At 51.7% G+C, this 17597-nt stretch overlaps 1 protein-coding gene across 6 annotated transcripts; it reads right to left on the reverse strand.

Annotated features, from left to right (window-relative positions):
* Window positions 1–464: 464 nt before the first annotated feature.
* On the reverse strand, window positions 465–17113 carry mapkbp1 (mitogen-activated protein kinase binding protein 1). 6 transcript variants are annotated; one of them, XM_037241875.1, is made up of 28 exons: window positions 16777–17113; window positions 10566–10657; window positions 10001–10063; window positions 9879–9936; window positions 8537–8707; window positions 8165–8302; window positions 7913–8095; window positions 7810–7827; window positions 7091–7251; window positions 6663–6861; window positions 6465–6596; window positions 6074–6276; window positions 5910–6001; window positions 5423–5548; window positions 5278–5348; window positions 5072–5193; window positions 4573–4648; window positions 4399–4510; window positions 4270–4333; window positions 3984–4186; window positions 3741–3916; window positions 3577–3657; window positions 2989–3232; window positions 2666–2891; window positions 2391–2584; window positions 1563–2024; window positions 1053–1138; window positions 465–970 (listed from the first exon to the last, which is right to left on the reverse strand). In XM_037241875.1, the coding sequence occupies exons 1-28, from the start codon at window positions 16888–16890 to the stop codon at window positions 737–739; spliced, it is 4101 nt and encodes a 1366-aa protein (XP_037097770.1). In that variant the 5' UTR covers window positions 16891–17113; the 3' UTR covers window positions 465–736. The 6 variants fall into 6 exon arrangements, 5 of the variants coding, with proteins under 5 accessions (XP_037097770.1, XP_037097769.1, XP_037097771.1 ...); XM_037241874.1 differs by having other exon boundaries at window positions 7929–8095; window positions 8500–8707; XM_037241876.1 differs by having other exon boundaries at window positions 1563–1985; window positions 7929–8095; window positions 8494–8707.
* Between the last annotated feature and the right edge of the window lie 484 nt (window positions 17114–17597).

A 17597-nucleotide genomic window follows, 5' to 3' on the forward strand; every position in this document is an offset into this window, starting at 1 on the left:
GGTTTTATTGAGATTAATGACTTGCGCAAAATAACGAGTTTTTGCTAAGATAAGCGCATCTTTATATTTCAGGAGGCTGTCATGCCATGCCTGATGGGAAACCTCAAGTTTGGTTAAACGCCATCTGCACTCATGCTTTCTACATAATTGCTTAAGCGTACGTGTTTCATCTGTGAACCACGGAGTAGGCAATCTACGGCTGCCTCCACCAGCTGATTAGCAAATTCCAAGTTTGAGAATATTGATTCATAAATCAATTCCAGATTTGTGCATATGACGTGTACGAACAATTGAAGCACAAATTTGTGCAGACGCAGTCAGTGTACGAAGCCTTAGCATGTCACTGGTGGTGTGGCATGCTAACGTGCTAATATTCGTGCTGTCTTATCTTCTGCCAGAACACAAAAACAATGGCATCTCAGCCGGAAGGTGCTAATGTACTAGCATCCACGCTAACACTTGCAGACTTTGTTGCAAACATTTATTTAAGAACATTTTAAATATCTGAATAAGTCATGTGACCTGTGTACCGTGTTCTGAGATCAGCTGTCAATCATCCATTTTGTTTCAACCGTTACAGAGAACAGAGAGTGATTGTTAACAGTCAAAGTTTTGTTCAAAGTGCAGTCGTCTCTAAACAATCAACAAGAAGTCTCACCCGTAAACAGGAAGTAACGTTTAAAACAACGAGAAAGGAGGGGGTGGGGTGATGGAGTAGGGACCTGGGGGGGGGAATTTAGGGGGGTGTGAGGGGTCCAAGCTTCCTGTGAACGGCTTGCAGAAGCAGCATGGAGTACTCCTCCAGGAGAGCCACTGTCCTTTCCTGGTCCGCCGTCCCCGCGAGGGCGCTGCTGCTCGGTGCCAACAGCAGGGACTGAAGCTCTGCCCTCATGGACCAGAGGGCTTCAGACAGGACACTGGCCATTTGAATGTGCTCAGGGTCATCGTCTTCCGCACAAGTGCCGCTCACCTGCAGGGCGGCACAGAGAGGAGGCCACGTTTTAGCATCCCTGAGATGAGCGGCGAGCGGAAGTTGGGGGAGGGGCGAGTACCTTCCTGTAGAGGTGGGTGGCTCGCTTGAAGCAGCTAAGCATCTGATCGGTCAACGCTTGGCAGGACTCAACGCTGGCAGGCAAGTCTGCGAAAAGAAACATGTCAAATGGACGGGCGGGTCATGCAAGAGGAGGGGAGGGCAGAGCAGGGCAGGGCAAAGAACCGTCATGCCCCACCAATTCAGAAATGTTGCTATCACATTGCAGGTAAAGTCTGAAGCAAATAAGAAGCTCAAGTTGAAACTCACTGTGAAAGCTGTGGGTCTTCCTGAGGCAATGAAAATTACTTTTAGGGTTCGTGTAACTTTCTCACTGATTTTGCTATAGCAACTTGGCTTAGTCGCAAACACCCGCTAATAGTGTGTGTGTGTGTGGTGAGGACAGATAAAAGGGGTTAGGGGACAGCGGCTCACCAGCTGGTGACAGACAGGAAGAGGAGGGATGATGAAGGCGAGCCCAGACGGAAAGATGACAGGATGAAGGGATGAGGAAGACAAGCGGCGTCCAAACCTGCGTCGTCCCCTGGCATAGTTGGGGGTCCGGGTGGGGGCCCAGGTGGGGGGGTGGTCCTGATGCTCGTGATGGAAGGTTTGTCAGGCAGCAGGAGCCGGGGGAGCGGGACAGCCTGGTTACCTTGGCAACTTGGTAAAGAAGAAAGGGAAGGAACGGCCATGGCGGGTGTTTGGCAAGCCCCGGACGCCGCCCCCGCCATCAGCCCCACTTGGTTGAGGGCGTCACCCAGCGAGGCCGAGCGGGACATTTTGGCGGCGGAGCTGGCGGTGGGGTTCATGTAAGAGCGCGGCGCGCACACTGACGGAGCGGGGCACTTTCTCGGAAGCGTCATGGCACCCGTCGCCTGCTGAAGAGACGACCTGGGGCTGGCGGAAGCGAGGTTCTGAGGAGGATGAGCCGCAGCCGAAGTGCGTCGGGGGGCTGAGGGGAGAGAGGTGGGACGCTGAAGGGTCATGCCATCTGGCAATAAAAAAAAAAAACCACAACGCTCGTCACCAGGAAGTGAAATAGTACTTGTGCAGCAGGCTGTAATTGCCTCCAGCTGCCATAGGGTGGCATTGCAGCTGGACGGACGTCCCCCTTGACTGAAGAATGAAGTGCAGCTTATTTCCGGGGGCAAGGAAGAGTTATTTATGGGCGTACCCGACACATGCGCAGCTTGTAGCTTGTGGGTTGTGGCAAGTAACGGAGGTTTGACGTTAACACCATTGCATTGTCTGAAATTGTGATTTCCATCAAAAATGGCAAGTGGAAAGTTCAGCCCTACGTCAACGCATTGCTTGTGAACAAATGAAACTCCGCCCAAGTACAATACTGCAAAACTACCTGGAGCACTCGCCGTCTTCTCAAGGTCCAACTCCTTGCTTCCTGTGGTGGCCTCGAGGTTCCGCTTCACTTCTTGTGGGTGACAATCTCCCGGTTGGTTGGGAGTCCATGTCACGCTCGGGTCCTGGGTCCCAACCTCAGGCACCGCCGGGTAGGACTTGGTCTCCATACCGTCTGACTTCGGGATGGTTCGGCTGAAGAGCCGAACCAGAAAAAAGGTGAGAAGATATGAGAGACAGAATCAGAACATTCTGCCGATGTGGGTCTAGTGGTACCTGGCAGGAGAGTTCTGGTTGAGCAACCTGAATGACATGCTGAGACTCTCATTGGAGCTGTGCGCGGTACTGCTGGGTCCCTCTGCGATGTCGGCCAGCGTGGCAAAGTGTTTCTTGAGGAAAGTCTCCTGGTCCGGAGTCTGCGGGACCGGACCGGCGTCCTCATCCTCGTCCAGTGAGTCGGCTTCGTCGCTAAGACGATCTGTCTGCTCCGAAGGCTCACTGTCTGGCGGGACAAATACAAACGGACCTCTTTATTCCTTTGTTCCTAACTTTGCGGATCCTGGCATCAAGGAAGCATCTGGAAGTGAGTTGAGTCTCACTTTTGGCCACTGCCACGTCAGGACTGGAGGTTCTAGAGAATCTGAGCGAGCAACCGCTGTCCGGACTGGGTTTCTCCTCTTGTGCGCTTGCAGGATCGGCGCCCTTCACCTCAAAGTCGCCGCTCAGGCTCACTCTATCCTCCCATTGGTCAGGAAAGAGCACCGGCTGCTCCCTCTCCACATTCAGATCGGACACCAAGGTGAAGTCTGCCTTTGGATTGGCCAGCGCCTCTGTGTGCTCCACCTGTTGGCACCGGTCAGACGGTCAGAAGGTCTACGGATCCACCTGGAGCCCTGAGTGAAGGTTTTAGGTCTGACAGAAGAATTTTCTCATCCCAAGTATAAGTTCTGGTTTTCAGGTAAGGTTCCCGTGACAATACATGGGAAGGTTCTAGCCCCAAGAGAAGGGTGTAGTCCTGATTGTTTGTTGTCCAGAGAGAAGGCACTAGTCCTCAGGTTCTTGTTCCACGAGTGCAGCTGAGACGTCCTCATCAGGACTTTGCGGTGGCCAATTTGGTGTGTACAATTCAGCGCTCAAAGCGGCTGCTACTCGACGTTTGTCTACGCATCGCACAGCTACGGACTCACCTGGAGACTCAGCCGACTTCCCAGCTGTTGACTGTCTCTGTGAAGCCCCGCCTCAGAGGGGATGTAGTCAAGTGGGCGTGCCTTCATCAGGATGGGGCGGAGTTAGCATGAAGGCACTTGCTGGCATTTTGGGACGGCAGTTTAAAACGATACTGGACGCTTACCGCCAACCCGCCATTGGAACAGTACAAGTCCAGCTGTCTCAGGTCCAACATGGATGTCACCATGGCAACATGACTAGCATCAGCATGGCACGAATTCCTTGCCCAGCGGCGGCGAGGCAGTCGGCCGTCTGGCGGAGCCTGAAAAACCGTCTTGCCGTCGTCACGTGTCACCTCAGCTGAGGGAAAGGAGCACAGATTAGAGATGCTGAGAAAACTTGACGACATTACCGTGGCAACACGCACTCGCTTCCTCCTCCTCCTCTTCCTTGTCACTGTCCGATGACATGGCGACCACGCCAGGAGGCCTCGCCTCCCCGGCCTTTCCCGTCCGCTGCTGAGGTGCCTGGTGGGAGGAGGCGGGGCCTTGGCCGGGAAGCCTCAGGTCATCCAGACGCTGACGCATGCGCAGGGTCAGCCCGAGACTGAGACGCCACACGAAGATACAGCTGCACACACGCACACGCTTCGTCTTTGTGGCCGCACGCACGAGAAGTGTGTGCGTGACAAACAGCTGCCATTCGAGTCCTACCTGTCACCTGACACGCTGATCAGGCGTGTGCAGTCGCTGCTGAACTTCAGGCCAGTGACCACCTCTGCAGAAGAGACAAAGTGGGTGAGTGAAACACACACACGTGCGTGCGCGCGCAGCCCAACTCACCCGAGTGTCCAAACATAGTGGCCACACATTCGCCAGAGTAGAAGTCAAAAATGTTGATGCTCTTGTCCGAACAGGAAGTGGCGATGTAGAGACCTGACGGGTCAATCTGCACCTAAGGACCAAAGGGATGAAGATGCTGACGAGCTCCCGTCTCCACGGCAACTCGCTCCTCACCTTGATGAGCGTTCCATCTTCTCCCCGAGATCCTTTGTAGATTTTCTTCTGCTTGCTGTTGTTGATGTTGAAGATCCTGTACAAAAATTGCAGTCACAACCAATGTTCCCTCTAAGCTGCGCGTGTGCGCAATCGCGCACTGCCCGCACGTTCTCAGCGCACAAGAAATCTATCCAGCGCATAAACATCCCGACCCCCCCCCCCGAAGCTAAACGAACACGCAGCGTTTGACTTCCCATCAGCCCCCCCCCCCCCCGAAGCGAAACGAACACGCGGCGTTGGCCGTCCCATCAGCACCCCCCACCCCCACCCCCGAAGCGAAACAAACACGCAGCGTTGGACGTCCCATCAGAACCCCCCCCGAAGCGACCTGATGTTGCTCACTGTAGTCCTCAGTTTGCTCAGGGAGCTTGGGTCTATGCCCAGATACATGAAAAATTAGAGAGAACATTGGTCACAACCATCATCACCAAGTGGGAGGCGGGAGAGGCGGAGTTACCTGATGCTGCGGTCCTGGCAGCCAATGGCGGCATACTTTCTGGTGGGCTCCACGTCCATGTCGTACAGTGTGCTCTTTCTTACCACGTGATGGGTTCGCGTGAACTCCACGTCGCCGTCCGTCTGAGACAACGAGCAGGAAGGAAGAGGTCAGAATCATTAACAGGAAGTGACATCATCAGCGCAGTTCGGAGGGCGTGACGCCACCTGCTGGCCCGTGCGGAAGTAGACACTCTTGTCGGCGCCACAGCTGATCAGCCGCACTTTGCCCTCATTAGCTGCGGGTCGAGCGAAATGGAGGTGATGATGTCACGGGTCATGCGTCTCAGGCGGGCCTTGCCAGTTCCCTCACCTGCAAAGCGGACGGCGGTGATGGACGACGAGTGCTCATCCAGAGTCTGGACCAGACGGTAGTCGGATGCCGCGTCCAACACATGAATCAGGCGATCCCGACTGGCCGTGGCCAGAAACTGCACACCTGACAGACACACACACACACGCGGACACGCACACGCGGACACGCACACACACACACACACGCGCGGATGCACGCGCACACACGCGGACGCACGCACACACACGCGGACGCACGCACACACGCGGACGCACGCGGACGCACGCACACACGCGGACGCACGCGAGCACACACACACGCGCGCACACGCGCGCACACGCGCACACACACGCACACACACACACACACACACACACACACACACACACACACACACACACACACACACACAAAGTCATGTGACCTGCCCATCTTTGCTGTGGATCCTTTTCCTGATGAGAAAGCGCAAGAAAGGGCCTGCATAAGATGCCACAGGACGCCTCACCCGTGTCGCATTGGGAGAAGTCGAGGGACAGGATTTCGCCGTCATGAGCTTGAACATTGACGATCTCCTCCATGGTGCGCACGTCATGCACCCTGAAACGCACGCAAGCACAATCATTGACAAGGCGTCAACTTCCTGTTCCCAGAATGGGGGCGGACACCAACCTGAGGACGCCCACGCGGTCCCCTGAGGCCAGGTGCCGCCCGTCGGGGCTGACCCTCAGCGACCGAATGCCCGCACGGCTCTGGTCGCCGGGCGGCACATCGGAAGTGCTTTGCCCCTTCTCGCTGATGGCGGCGAGCGAGACGCTGTCTGGGTCCAGGAGGCTGGATGGGTTGTCCTCCACGTAAAGGACCTTGTGAAGATCCTGGGGGTCAGAGGTCAGATTTATTTGCATGTCTGTGTGTGTATATCGCTGAGAGAAAGCATGAAGAGTGCAAACAGGATGGGGTCCTATGATTGACCCCTGAGGAACACCACAGCAAAGACCACAGAACAATATCTTCTATTTGAAATATCAAATAGATATATGTGCGTGCGTGCATGCGTGCATACACGGCTGAGGATGTTGTTGGGGAAGCGGTGAGTGTCTAAGTTCCACACACGTATGGTGTTATCCGACGAGCACGACAGGAAGCATCCTGGTGGGAGCGCCATGTTTTCCGTATCACCATCTTCGGGAAACACCTGTGGACGAGATGAGAGGAGATCATCATCTAGGACCCCCCAATGAATCTCGAAGGCTGCACCGACCTCGAGGCTCCACACGCAGGAGGCGTGGTAGAGTGCCGAGTAGAGCTTGCCCACCCGGCGCGGGTCTCGGAGGTCGCCCACGTCCCACACGTACACGCTGTGATCACTGTACACGCATGACAGCCAACCGCTGCTCGAGTCGTAGGTCAGGGCTACCGTGTCCGGGTATTGGGCATCGGGACGAAGGCAGAACAGAGAACTGAGGACAAAGTTCAGCATTAACTTTCAAGTTACAAGTTACTCTTTCCAAAATCTGGCATGTCAAGCACAGTCTCCACGGCCTTCCACGCGAGTCATGACTTAGATTAGGGAAGTCTAAAGATCGGAGGAAAGAGGGGCAGTTTTCAGCCACGAGCTTCAGAATAACAAAAATAACACATGAATATCAAATGGGCAAGGGTTGTCTGTGTTGTTCCAAATCTTCTTACCTGGCATCAGTCATGGTGGCGATGTCGGCGCCCAGGAAGTGAGGGCGTGGCAGCGTGCAGAGAAAGTGCAGTGTGTGAGGGCTGAAAGCGCGGACTGCACCGTCCGAGCAGCCGCAAAAGATCAGCTCGTCCGTCACGCACAAACACGTGGCTTGAGATGCCTGCAAGACACGCGCGTGCGCGCACACGCACACACACACACACACACACACACACACACACACACACACACACACACACACACACACACACACACACACACACACACACACACACACACACACACACACACACACACACACACACACACACACACACACACACACACACACACACACACACACACACACACACACACACACACAAGCTTCAGGTGATGTCATGTGATATCATGTGACACAGCAACAACAGAGAGGCACTCAGCCGATCAGGGGCCGGGCTATCCTGGCCCACCAATGAGACTGATGACTCCGCCCCCAACAAGCCATGAGGAGTGGAAACATGCAGGGCAAACCCGACCAAACATGACAAATGAAAGAACTGAAAATATGTGAAAGTGAAAACCTGAAAAAAATACTAACAGACAGGTGAAAGCATGAAAAAAGTGACAGCTTGACAAGCAAAAAATGTGACGCTCAATTCAACCTCGGGTAAAAACCTCACGGGTGAAAACAAAACGAATAAAAAGACAAACGTTGGCACCTAATGCTATGACTTACAGAGGCGGAGTCAAGCCTCTGCCCAGGAAGCAGCAGAAGAAGCAGCAGAGAGGTTTGCGATTAGCACGTTAGCACATATGCGCGAGAACAAAGGTGGACTCACGCGTAGCTCCACCCACTTGTGGAGCATGCGGCGCTGGTCCAGCTGCAGCAGGAGGCCCGAGGTGCTGATGCAGAATGTGGAGGACGCCCGCTGGCCTTGGCCGCATGCCACGTCGCAGAAGAAGTTGTTCTTTAGGTCTCCCAGCAGCGCCGAACGGCCCAGCAGCGGCACGGCGGCGCTCACCTGCGGGCGGAGGCAGCGTTGTTGGACTTGTTGCCCGCCAGACTTGGCTTGCACGACTAGAAACATCACCTTGGAGGTCCTGCCGTGGTCCAGGTACCAGAACTTGACGTGTCGATTGCCCGCCGTCACAAAGTAGGATGAGCCATGCGAGAAGGACACGGCCGTCACCTTGCTCGACACCTTGTTGGCTGCCACCACCACGCCTTTCTACACACAGACACACATACGCACGCACACACACACACGCACGCACGCGCACACACACCTTCTTTTACGACCCGTACTTTCTGTCGGAACTGGTAACTTCTTTCATGACTAAATCCTTCTACAGGAAGGAGAACCCGAGTCCTGCATTTTTACCCTCTCTCGAAATATTAACTTATCTCGGGGACTAGTACCTGTACCTGCAAACGTGCAGTCACGGGATGAAGAGCGCCTTACTTTCCAGTTCCACACGTGCACCATCATGTCGTGTTGGTAGCCCACACTGACGATGTACTTCATGTTGGGCGAGAAGGCCACGCAGGCTACACCGTACTTGTGTTCCTGGAGGGACGCCACCTGCACGCCGTTCGACACCTCCCATACGCGCACCGCCGGCATGTGGCCGCTCTGAGGAACACGCGGCGCCGGGAGTCAAACGACCAGCCGTCAAATAATTGTGGCAAATTAACGTCAAGTCACATGACAACTTGCACGATTACACGATCTACAAACCGGATTCGGTTGAAGTTGGGAAATTGTGTAAAATGTAAATAAAAACAAAATACAACGATTTGAAAATCCTTCTCAACCCATATTCAATTGAATACACTACAAAGACAACATATTTAATGTTCAAACTGATAAACGTAATTGTTTTTTGCCAAATAATAATTAACTTAGAATTTCATGGCTGCAACACGTCCAGTAGAAGTTGGGAAAGGTGGCAAAAAATCCTGAGAAAGCTGAGAAAAGCTCATCAAACACCTATTTGGAACATCCCACATGTGATCAGGCTAATTGGGAACAGGTGGGTACCATGATTGGGTATAAAAGGAGCCTCCCCAAACATGCTCAGTCATTCACAAGCAAGGATGGGGCGAGGTTCACCACTTTGTCCACAACTGCGTGAGAAAATAGTTGAACAGTTTAAGAACATTTCTCAAAGCAAAATTGCAAGGAATTTAGGGATTTCAACATCTACGGTCCATAATATCATCTAAAGGTTCAGAGAATCTGGTGAAATCACTGCACGTAAGCGCCACGGCCGGAAACCAAGACTGAATGACCGTGACCTTCGATCCCTCAGACAGCACTGCATTAAAAACCGACATGAGTGTGTAAACGATATCACCAAATGGGCTCAGGAAAACTTCAGAAAACCACTGTCCGTAAATACAGTTCATCACTACATCAGTAAGTGCGGGTTAAAACTCAACCAATGCTAAGAGAATTAGTCTCCTCTCTTCCAAAACGTTTATTGAGTGTTATTAAAAGGAAAGGTGATGTAACGAAGTGGTAAACATGCCCTTTCCCAACTTCTACTGCACGGTTGCAGCCATGAAATTCTAAGTTAATTATTTGAAAAATAAAATAAAGTTTGAGTTTGAGCATTAAATATGTTGTCTTTGTAGTGTATTCAATTGAATATAGGTTGAAAAGGATTTTCAAATCATTGTATTTTGTTTTTATTTACATTTTACACAATTTCCCAACTTCAACCGAATCCGGTTTGTATCTAAATGTTGACGCGTCAAGCACTGTGAGTCACATTACCAGCATCACACAAGGCGGGACTCACCTCGCCGGTGACCACATGCTTGCCGTCAGGTGAGAAGGCCAACGTGGTGATGGTCTTCCTGCAAAGAGCGTGCAGTGTGTCACCAAAGCAACAGCGCCAAATGTGGCCCATGAGGAGTTTACCTCGATACGTTGAAGATGTGCCGTTGTTTGTTCTTGCGAGGATGGAGCAGGACCACAACGCACCTGCATGCACGTGATTATGGTCATATTGTGTCCATCGTGATGCTCGTCTCAACGTGCGCGTCATCATTGTGCCGTCGTGAGTGTTTTAAGAATAAGCCATGCTGACTTAAGATGCTGACCCACCCCCACCCTGATGTATGTGACTTGTCCAAATACATTTTTCACCCACAGTCTTCAATTAACCAAGCAGCTCGCTCTGGTCTGTATGTCCTTCAAGCTTGAGAAGGAAAATCTAAAAATTTAAACAAAAAATACTTTTTGTTTCTTGCATATTTCATATTGCTGAGAAATTGACTTTTGACCTCGGTGTCAAGCTTTCATCTGTGAAAACCTACTGTATGACCCCATCGTAAACACAAAAAAGCTTCCTTTCCGTCCAGATATAAAACGTTTCGGCCCGTTAGCAAGATCGCTAACATTACCCAAATGCAGCCATGCCGCCACCAGGAGGTGACAAAGGTACTACTTCTTGCTTTAATCGCGACGACAATTTGTTGCTCACCCAGCGGGATACGCCAAGAGTCCACTTTTCGGGTCACATGACAGTGCTCGGTTCCCAGGCGCCGTGATGCCCAGGACCTTTTCCAAGGTCACCTGCGGATGGAAAGGAAATTGAGTAGCATGTCAGCATCTGTTAGCATGCTCGCGAGTCACAAGACCCTCCCTCTCAGCCAGTGGTGCTTCTACACTGAATTACGGCCTCAGCGAGACTACTTCAAGACCCAATGGGAAAAAAAAAAATCATTTCACACGTTTTTTAATAGAATGTGAGAAAGTCCATCCATCCATCCATCCATCCATCTTCTTCCGCTTATCCGGGGTCGGGTCGCGGGGGCAGCAGCTTTAGGAGGGACTCCCAAACTTCCCTCTCCCCAGCCACTTCATCCAGCTCATCCCGGGGGATCCCAAAGCGTTCCCGGGCCAGCTGAGTGACATAGTCTCTCCAGCGCGTCCTGGGTCGTCCACAGGGTACCCGGAACACTTCCCCAGGGAGGCGTCCAGGAGGCATCCTGATGAGATGCCCGAGCCACCTCATCTGACTCCTCTCAACGTGGAGGAGCAGCGGCTTTACTCCGAGTCTCTCCCGGATGACCGAGCTTCTCACCCTATCTCTAAGGGAGAGCCCGGACACCCTGCGGAGGAAACTCATTTCGGACGCTTGTATCCGGGATCTCGTTCTTTCGGTCACGACCCATAGCTTGTGACCATAGGTGAGGGTAGGAGCGTAACTCGACCGGTAAATTGGGAGCTTTGCCTTTTGGCTCAGCTCTCTCTTCAACACGACGGACCAGTACAGAGTCCGCATTACTGTCAACGCTGCACCGATCCGCCTGTCGATCTCACACTCCTTCCTGCCCTCACTCGTGAACAAGACCCCAAGATACTTGAACTCCTCCACTTGGGGCAGGATCTCATCCCCGATACGGAGAGGGCATTCCACCCTTTTCCGACCGAGGACCATGGACTCGAATTTGGAGGTGCTGACCCTCATCCCGACCGCTTCGCACTCGGCTGCGAACCGCTCCAGTGAGAGCTGGAGATCAAGGCTTGAAGAAGCCAACAGCACCACGTCGTCTGCAAAAAGCAGAAACGCAATGCTGAGGTCCCCAAACCGGACACCCTCAACGCCTCGGCTGCGCCTAGAAATGTTGTCCATAAAAGTTATGAACAGAATCGGTGACAAAGGGCAGCCTTGGCGGAGTCCAACCCTCACTGGGAACGAATCCAACTTACTGCCGGAAATGCGGACCAAACTCTGGCATCATGATACAGGGACCGAACCGCCCTTATCAGTTGGCTCGGCACCCCATGGTCCCGAAGCACCCTCCACAGAACTTCCCGAGGGACACGGTCGAACGCCTTCTCCAAGTCCACAAAACACATGTGGACTGGTTGAGCGAACTCCCATGCCCCCTCGAGGATCCTGCCGAGGGTGTAGAGCTGGTCCACTGTTTCACGGCCAGGATGAAAACCAAACTGTTCTTCCTGAATCCGAGGTTCGACCTCCCGACGGACCCTCCTCTCCAGCACCCCTGAATAGACCTTACCAGGGAGGCTGAGGAGTGTGATTTCTCTGTAGTTGGAACACACGCTCCGGTCCCCTTTCTTAAAGAGGGGAACCACCACCCCAGTCTGCCAATCCAGAGGCACCGTCCCCGATGTCCACGCAATGTTGCAGAGGCGTGTCATCCAGAGCCTTTAAGAACTCCGGGCGGATCTCATCCACCCCTGGGGCCTTGCCCCCGAGGAGTTTTTTAACTGCCTCAGTGACTTCGACCCCAGAGATTGGAGAGTCCACCTCAGAGTCTCCAGGCCCTGCTTCCACAATGGAAGGCGTGTCGGTGGAATTGAGGAGGTCTTTGAAGTATTCTCCACACCGACTCACGACGTCCCGAATCGAGGTCAGCAGCAGGCCATCTCCACTGTAAACAGTGTTGACGGTTCACTGCTTCCCCCTTCTGAGACACTGGATGGCGGACCAGAATTTCCTCGAAGCCATCCGAAAGTCATTCTCCATGGCCTCGCCAAACTCCTCCCACGCCCGGGTTTTTGCCTCAGCAACCGCCGAAGCCGCTACCTTGGCCATCCGGTACCTGTCGGCTGCCTCCGGAGTGCCACAGGCCAAAATGGCCCGATAGGACTCCTTCTTCAGCTTGACGGCATCCCTTACCGCCTTGTCCACCAGCGGGTTCGGGGATTGCCGCCACGACAGGCGGCCTTACGGCCACAGCTCTGGTCGGCTGCCTCAACAATGGAGGCACGGAACATGGTCCACTCGGACTCAATGTCCCCCGCCTCCCCCGGGACGTGGGAAAAGCTCTGCTGGAGGTGGGAGTTGAAGCTCTTCCCGACAGGGGATTCTGCCAGACGTTCCCAGCAGACCCTCACAGTGCGTTTGGGTCTGCCAGGTCAGACCGGCATCTTCCCCCACCATCGGAGCCACCAGGTGGTGATCAGTTGACAGCGCCGCCCCTCTCTTCACCCAAGTGTCCAAAACACGCGGCCGCAAATCCGATGACACAACTACAAAGTCGATCATCAAACTGCCTAGGGTGTCCTGGTGCCAAGTGCACACATGGACACCCTTATGTTTGAACATGGTGTTCATTATTGACATTCCGTTTCAAGCACAGAAGTCCAACAATAGAATACCACTCTGGTTCAGATCGGGGGCGCCGTTCCTCCCAATCACGCCCTTCCAGGTCTCACTGTCATTGCCCACGTGAGCATTGAAGTCACCCAGTAGAACAATAGAGTGTCCAGAAGGAGCGCTCTCAAGCACTTCTTCTAAGGACCCCAAAAAGGGTGGGTACTCTGAGCTGCTGTTCGGTGCATAGGCACAAACAACAGTCAGGCTACCCTCTCGTTCACCGGGGTGAACTCCAATGTGCAGGCGCCCAGCCGGGGGGCAATAAGTATGCCCACACCTGCTCGACGCCTCTCACCGTGGGCAACTTCAGCGTGGAAGAGAGTCCAGCCCTCTCGAGAGGGCTTGTACCAGAGCCCAAACAATGTGTGGAGACAAGTCCGACTATATCTAGTCAGAACCTTTCTGCCTCACACACCAGCTCGGGCTCCTTTCCAGCCAGAGGTGACATTCCATGTCCCAAGAGCCAGCTTCTGCAGCCGGGGATTGGACCGACGCGAGAAAGTGAAAATTGCATTTCTCAATTGCACAAGCTTCACTATTGCAATCACAACAGGAAACTCTTTAAAGTGCACAAAGAGAATGGGACAATTCTGAACATTATAGTTATCAGTGTGTATTGACCATACATAAAAGTGGCAGAAAACAGCAATAATTTTGAAACATTAAGAATGATGGCGTTGACCTTTTCCTGTCCATCTCCTTTATTTGGCACTTGACAAGAACAACAGTGGATAGTTTTCTCATCCCGCAACATTGTCACTCACTCAGAGGTGAAGTGGAGACTAAACCAATTTCACGTAACCTGGGGGTGACGTTATAGCTTTAGGTATGGAGACGACACCACTCTCATCGGACTGATCCAGGATGGTGATGAGACTGCGTACAGACAGGAGGTGGAGCGGCTGGTCCACTGGTGCAGCCAAAACCACCTGGAGCTGAACCCGCTCAAGACAGTGGACTTCAGGCGAGACCCTTCACCACTTTCACCCCTCACTATCCGCAGTAATACTATTCTCTCCACAGACAACTTCAAATTCCTGGGAACCACAATCTCTCGGGACCTGAAATGGACCGGCCACATAGACTCTGTCCGGAAGAAGGCCCAGCAGAGGCTGTACTTCCTGAGACAGCTCAAGAAGTTCAACCTGCCGCAGGAGCTGCTGAAGACCTTCTACACTGCCATCATCCAGTCTGTCCTCTGCACCTCCATCACTGTCTGGTTTGGATCGGCCTTCAAACAAGACAAGCACAGACTGCAACGGACAATCAGGACTGCAGAAAAGATAATTGGAATCAACCTCCCATCTATCCAAGACTTGTACCTGTCCAGGACCAGGAAACGTGCAAGTAACATCTCTACAGACCCTTAGAATAGAATAGATCTTTATTGTCATTGTACATGTACAACGAAATGTAAAAAGTGCCAACCGATCAGTGCATAAAATAAAAAATAAATAGAATAAAAAGATAAAAAATACAAGCTAAAAACCCACAGAAGAACATACACAGACATAATCATCCCTTTTTAGCGGCATTTAATGTGACTACCGCTGTAGGGTAAAAACTGTTGGCGAATCTGCTAGACCTTGACCTAATTCACAGGTGTCAAACTCAAGGCCCGGGGGCCAGATGCGGCCCGCGAAGACAAATTGTGCATCAAATTCGTGTGTCATTACTAGAATTGCAAATTGTCTTCACTTTTAATATCTTGATTTTTTTTAAATATGACCAGTTTTTACTCGTCTGATTTGAAAACGAGTTATTTGTCAGTTTGTTTTGTAGCTTTTACTGTATATAATATGAGGTGCTCATACATTTATTTGGGTTGACAGTCATAATGGCCCTCCGAAAGAAGCTATGACTAAAATGCGGCCTGCGAAAAAAATGAGTTTGACACCCCTGACCTAATTGATCTGTAGCGTCTGCCTGATGGCAACAGTTCGAAAAGGGAGTGGCCAGGGTGGGAAGTGTTCTTCAGAATGTTCTATGTTTTTTTGAGACAGCGGGTTCTGTGTAGGTCTTCCAGTGTGGGGAGAGGGCAGCCAACGATCTTCTGTGCTGTGTTGATGACCCCTTGGAGCTTTTTCCTCTGAGCTGCAGTGCAGCTGGAGTACCAAACACATATATAACTTCTCACCCAGGTTGCAGTCTGTTTGAACTACTCCCCTCCGGACGGCGTTATAGAGCTCTGTACGCCAAAACCAGCAGACACAGAGACAGCTTCTTCCCCCAGGCTGTTGCTCTGATGAACTCACACCACTCTTAGAGTCATTACTGTACAATAACATCCTGCTCTCCACACCTTTTTTGAATTGTCTACACTGTTTGTACTGTGTCCTCTCTGCATCCATTGCAGCCTGGTCATCCTGGAAGAGGGACCCTCCCATCTGTGGTCTCTTCTCAAGGTTTCTCATTTCCCCTAGCTGGAGTTTTGAGTTTTTCCTTGCCCTCTTGGGAGTTTAAGATCAGGGGATGTTTGAGAATATTTGCCAATTTTTACATGTTCTGAGTGTTGTTAGTCACCTAAATGTTGAACAGAGGCTGTGATTTACCAGAGTCAAATTCCTTGTTTGGCACGCTCAAACATTGCGAATAAAAACTCTTGAATCTTGAATCACCCATTTGACACAATTCAGAAAATGTGCAGGAATAATTAGGCCTGTATTTATAATATTAAAATTATAAAATAAAATATAAAATTGAGGTGTGATTGACTTTAGCCCACTAATAATGTTGCACTATACAGTGGACCCCCCCCCCCCCCCCCCTTTTCATGACCACATATCCTCACAGGTGAATTCTCCCCTGCGCACCACCTTCCCTGGCATTTCCCCTTGTTTCTGTGCACAACTTCTTAGCAAACATGGGCACCCGGTGTGCAGCTGAGGGGGGGGGCGCTAAATTGCGGCGCAATTTTTTTTTGGGGGGAGGGGTGTTAGGAGTTAGGGTTACTTTCGACTTGAAGAACTTGACAGGCAAGTCAGGAGCGTCAATGTAGCGCAATCATCTGCAGGGGCTTTGACACGCAAATGTTTGTCGACATTTACAACTGTCGACAGTTAGCATATACTAGCATGTTATCATCTGCTTTGAAATGCACAAAAAACAAGATGGGTGCTCGCTAAATGACCATGTGCTAAACGACTACAAGTCACGTGACCACGAGCCAAATAACCAGTGACAAATTACCACATGTTGAGTGATCCAGTGTCAAACGACATGTCATATGACCAAGTGTCTAATTTTTAATGTTTGACTTTCACATTACAAGTCACCTAATTCCACTGACATGTCACGTGACCATATCTGAACGCCCATGTGGTAAATTACCACAAATCAGAAGTCAATTTTCAAGACACATGACCATGTGGCGTATGCCGCTATGCGCACAAAGAAAATAAATAGTCACGGAATTAATTGAACTTGCAAGACAGGCAGGTCACCACGATGTGAAAATATGACCCGACATAAAGCACTTGTTTTCAATGTACAGGAAACAAGATGCTGTAAGGTGCTCAACGCTAATAACTGTCAGGAAAAGTGTCGCTTTCTCGGCACGCACCTTGTCGCCCAACTGATGACGTGAGACTCGTCCCCGCCCCCGAAGTTTGATTGACGGGGATCTGAGCAGATTCTTGATCCGGCGGCTGATGGCGCCTCCGCCGTCGCCGCTCATAGCTTCGCTGCTAGCGGCTAGCTCCACGCGGCATGGCGGCTGCGAGCCCGACCTTGCTCAGCAGAGCAGAACCGAAGCCTCCCCCCAGGTTTCTTCGTGAGTCTGGACCGGTGCGGGTCGCCGGCTGAGGTTCCGCATCGCAGAGAAGAAGAGAAAGGTCCCGCGGTGACTCGAAAGCTGACGCAGCGCCACGTCAAGTTACCGCGCGGCACAAGTGTTTCCGGTCTTCACTTGCAAAGTAAAATTTCTGAAGGAAGTTGTTTTACACTCTCCTTACAGAACACGAACAAATTACGTGGATATGAATACTTAGGAAAATAAATTCGATAATCTTCAAGATATGAAAAACAGGTTTATCAGTATGGTTCTGTCAATTTACTGGTGACTGGTCCATTTGCCGACAAATACCCGAATAATTGCTGGAGACCACTCCAGTTTGTCTGCACACTCTGCTGGTGAACACTATATACATTTTTGATACATACCTGGACATTGGTTGTAACCTGATGTGGACGAACGACCAGTGTGCCCGAAACTGGCTGGGACCAGTTCCCATTCCATACATGCCCTGACACTGACCAGTGCATTGTTTTCCTAGAAGTGCACTGACATCGAGCAGTCAATTTCATCTTTATTCGCTACGACTGGTTCATTGTCTACAAGCCCTGAAATTGTAAGGCGACCAGTCAATTGTTTACTTATGCACC

This window comes from Syngnathus acus, chromosome 22 (assembly GCF_901709675.1).
Source record: "Syngnathus acus chromosome 22, fSynAcu1.2, whole genome shotgun sequence".
NCBI classification, from domain to species: Eukaryota; Metazoa; Chordata; class Actinopteri; order Syngnathiformes; family Syngnathidae; genus Syngnathus; species Syngnathus acus.

What these genes read in the sequence shown, in the direction of transcription:
- mapkbp1 (XM_037241873.1), bottom strand. Translation starts at nt 16,890, where the DNA reads ATGAGCGGCGACGGCGGAGGCGCCATCAGCCGCCGGATCAAGAATCTG. An exon ending in CACCGCCGTCCGCTTTGCAG is followed by an intron (nt 5,349 to 5,422) that starts GTGAGGGAACTG and finishes CTCGACCCGCAG; the next exon opens with CTAATGAGGGCAAAGTGCGG. An exon ending in AACCAGAACTCTCCTGCCAG is followed by an intron (nt 2,585 to 2,665) that starts GTACCACTAGAC and finishes TCGGCTCTTCAG; the next exon opens with CCGAACCATCCCGAAGTCAG.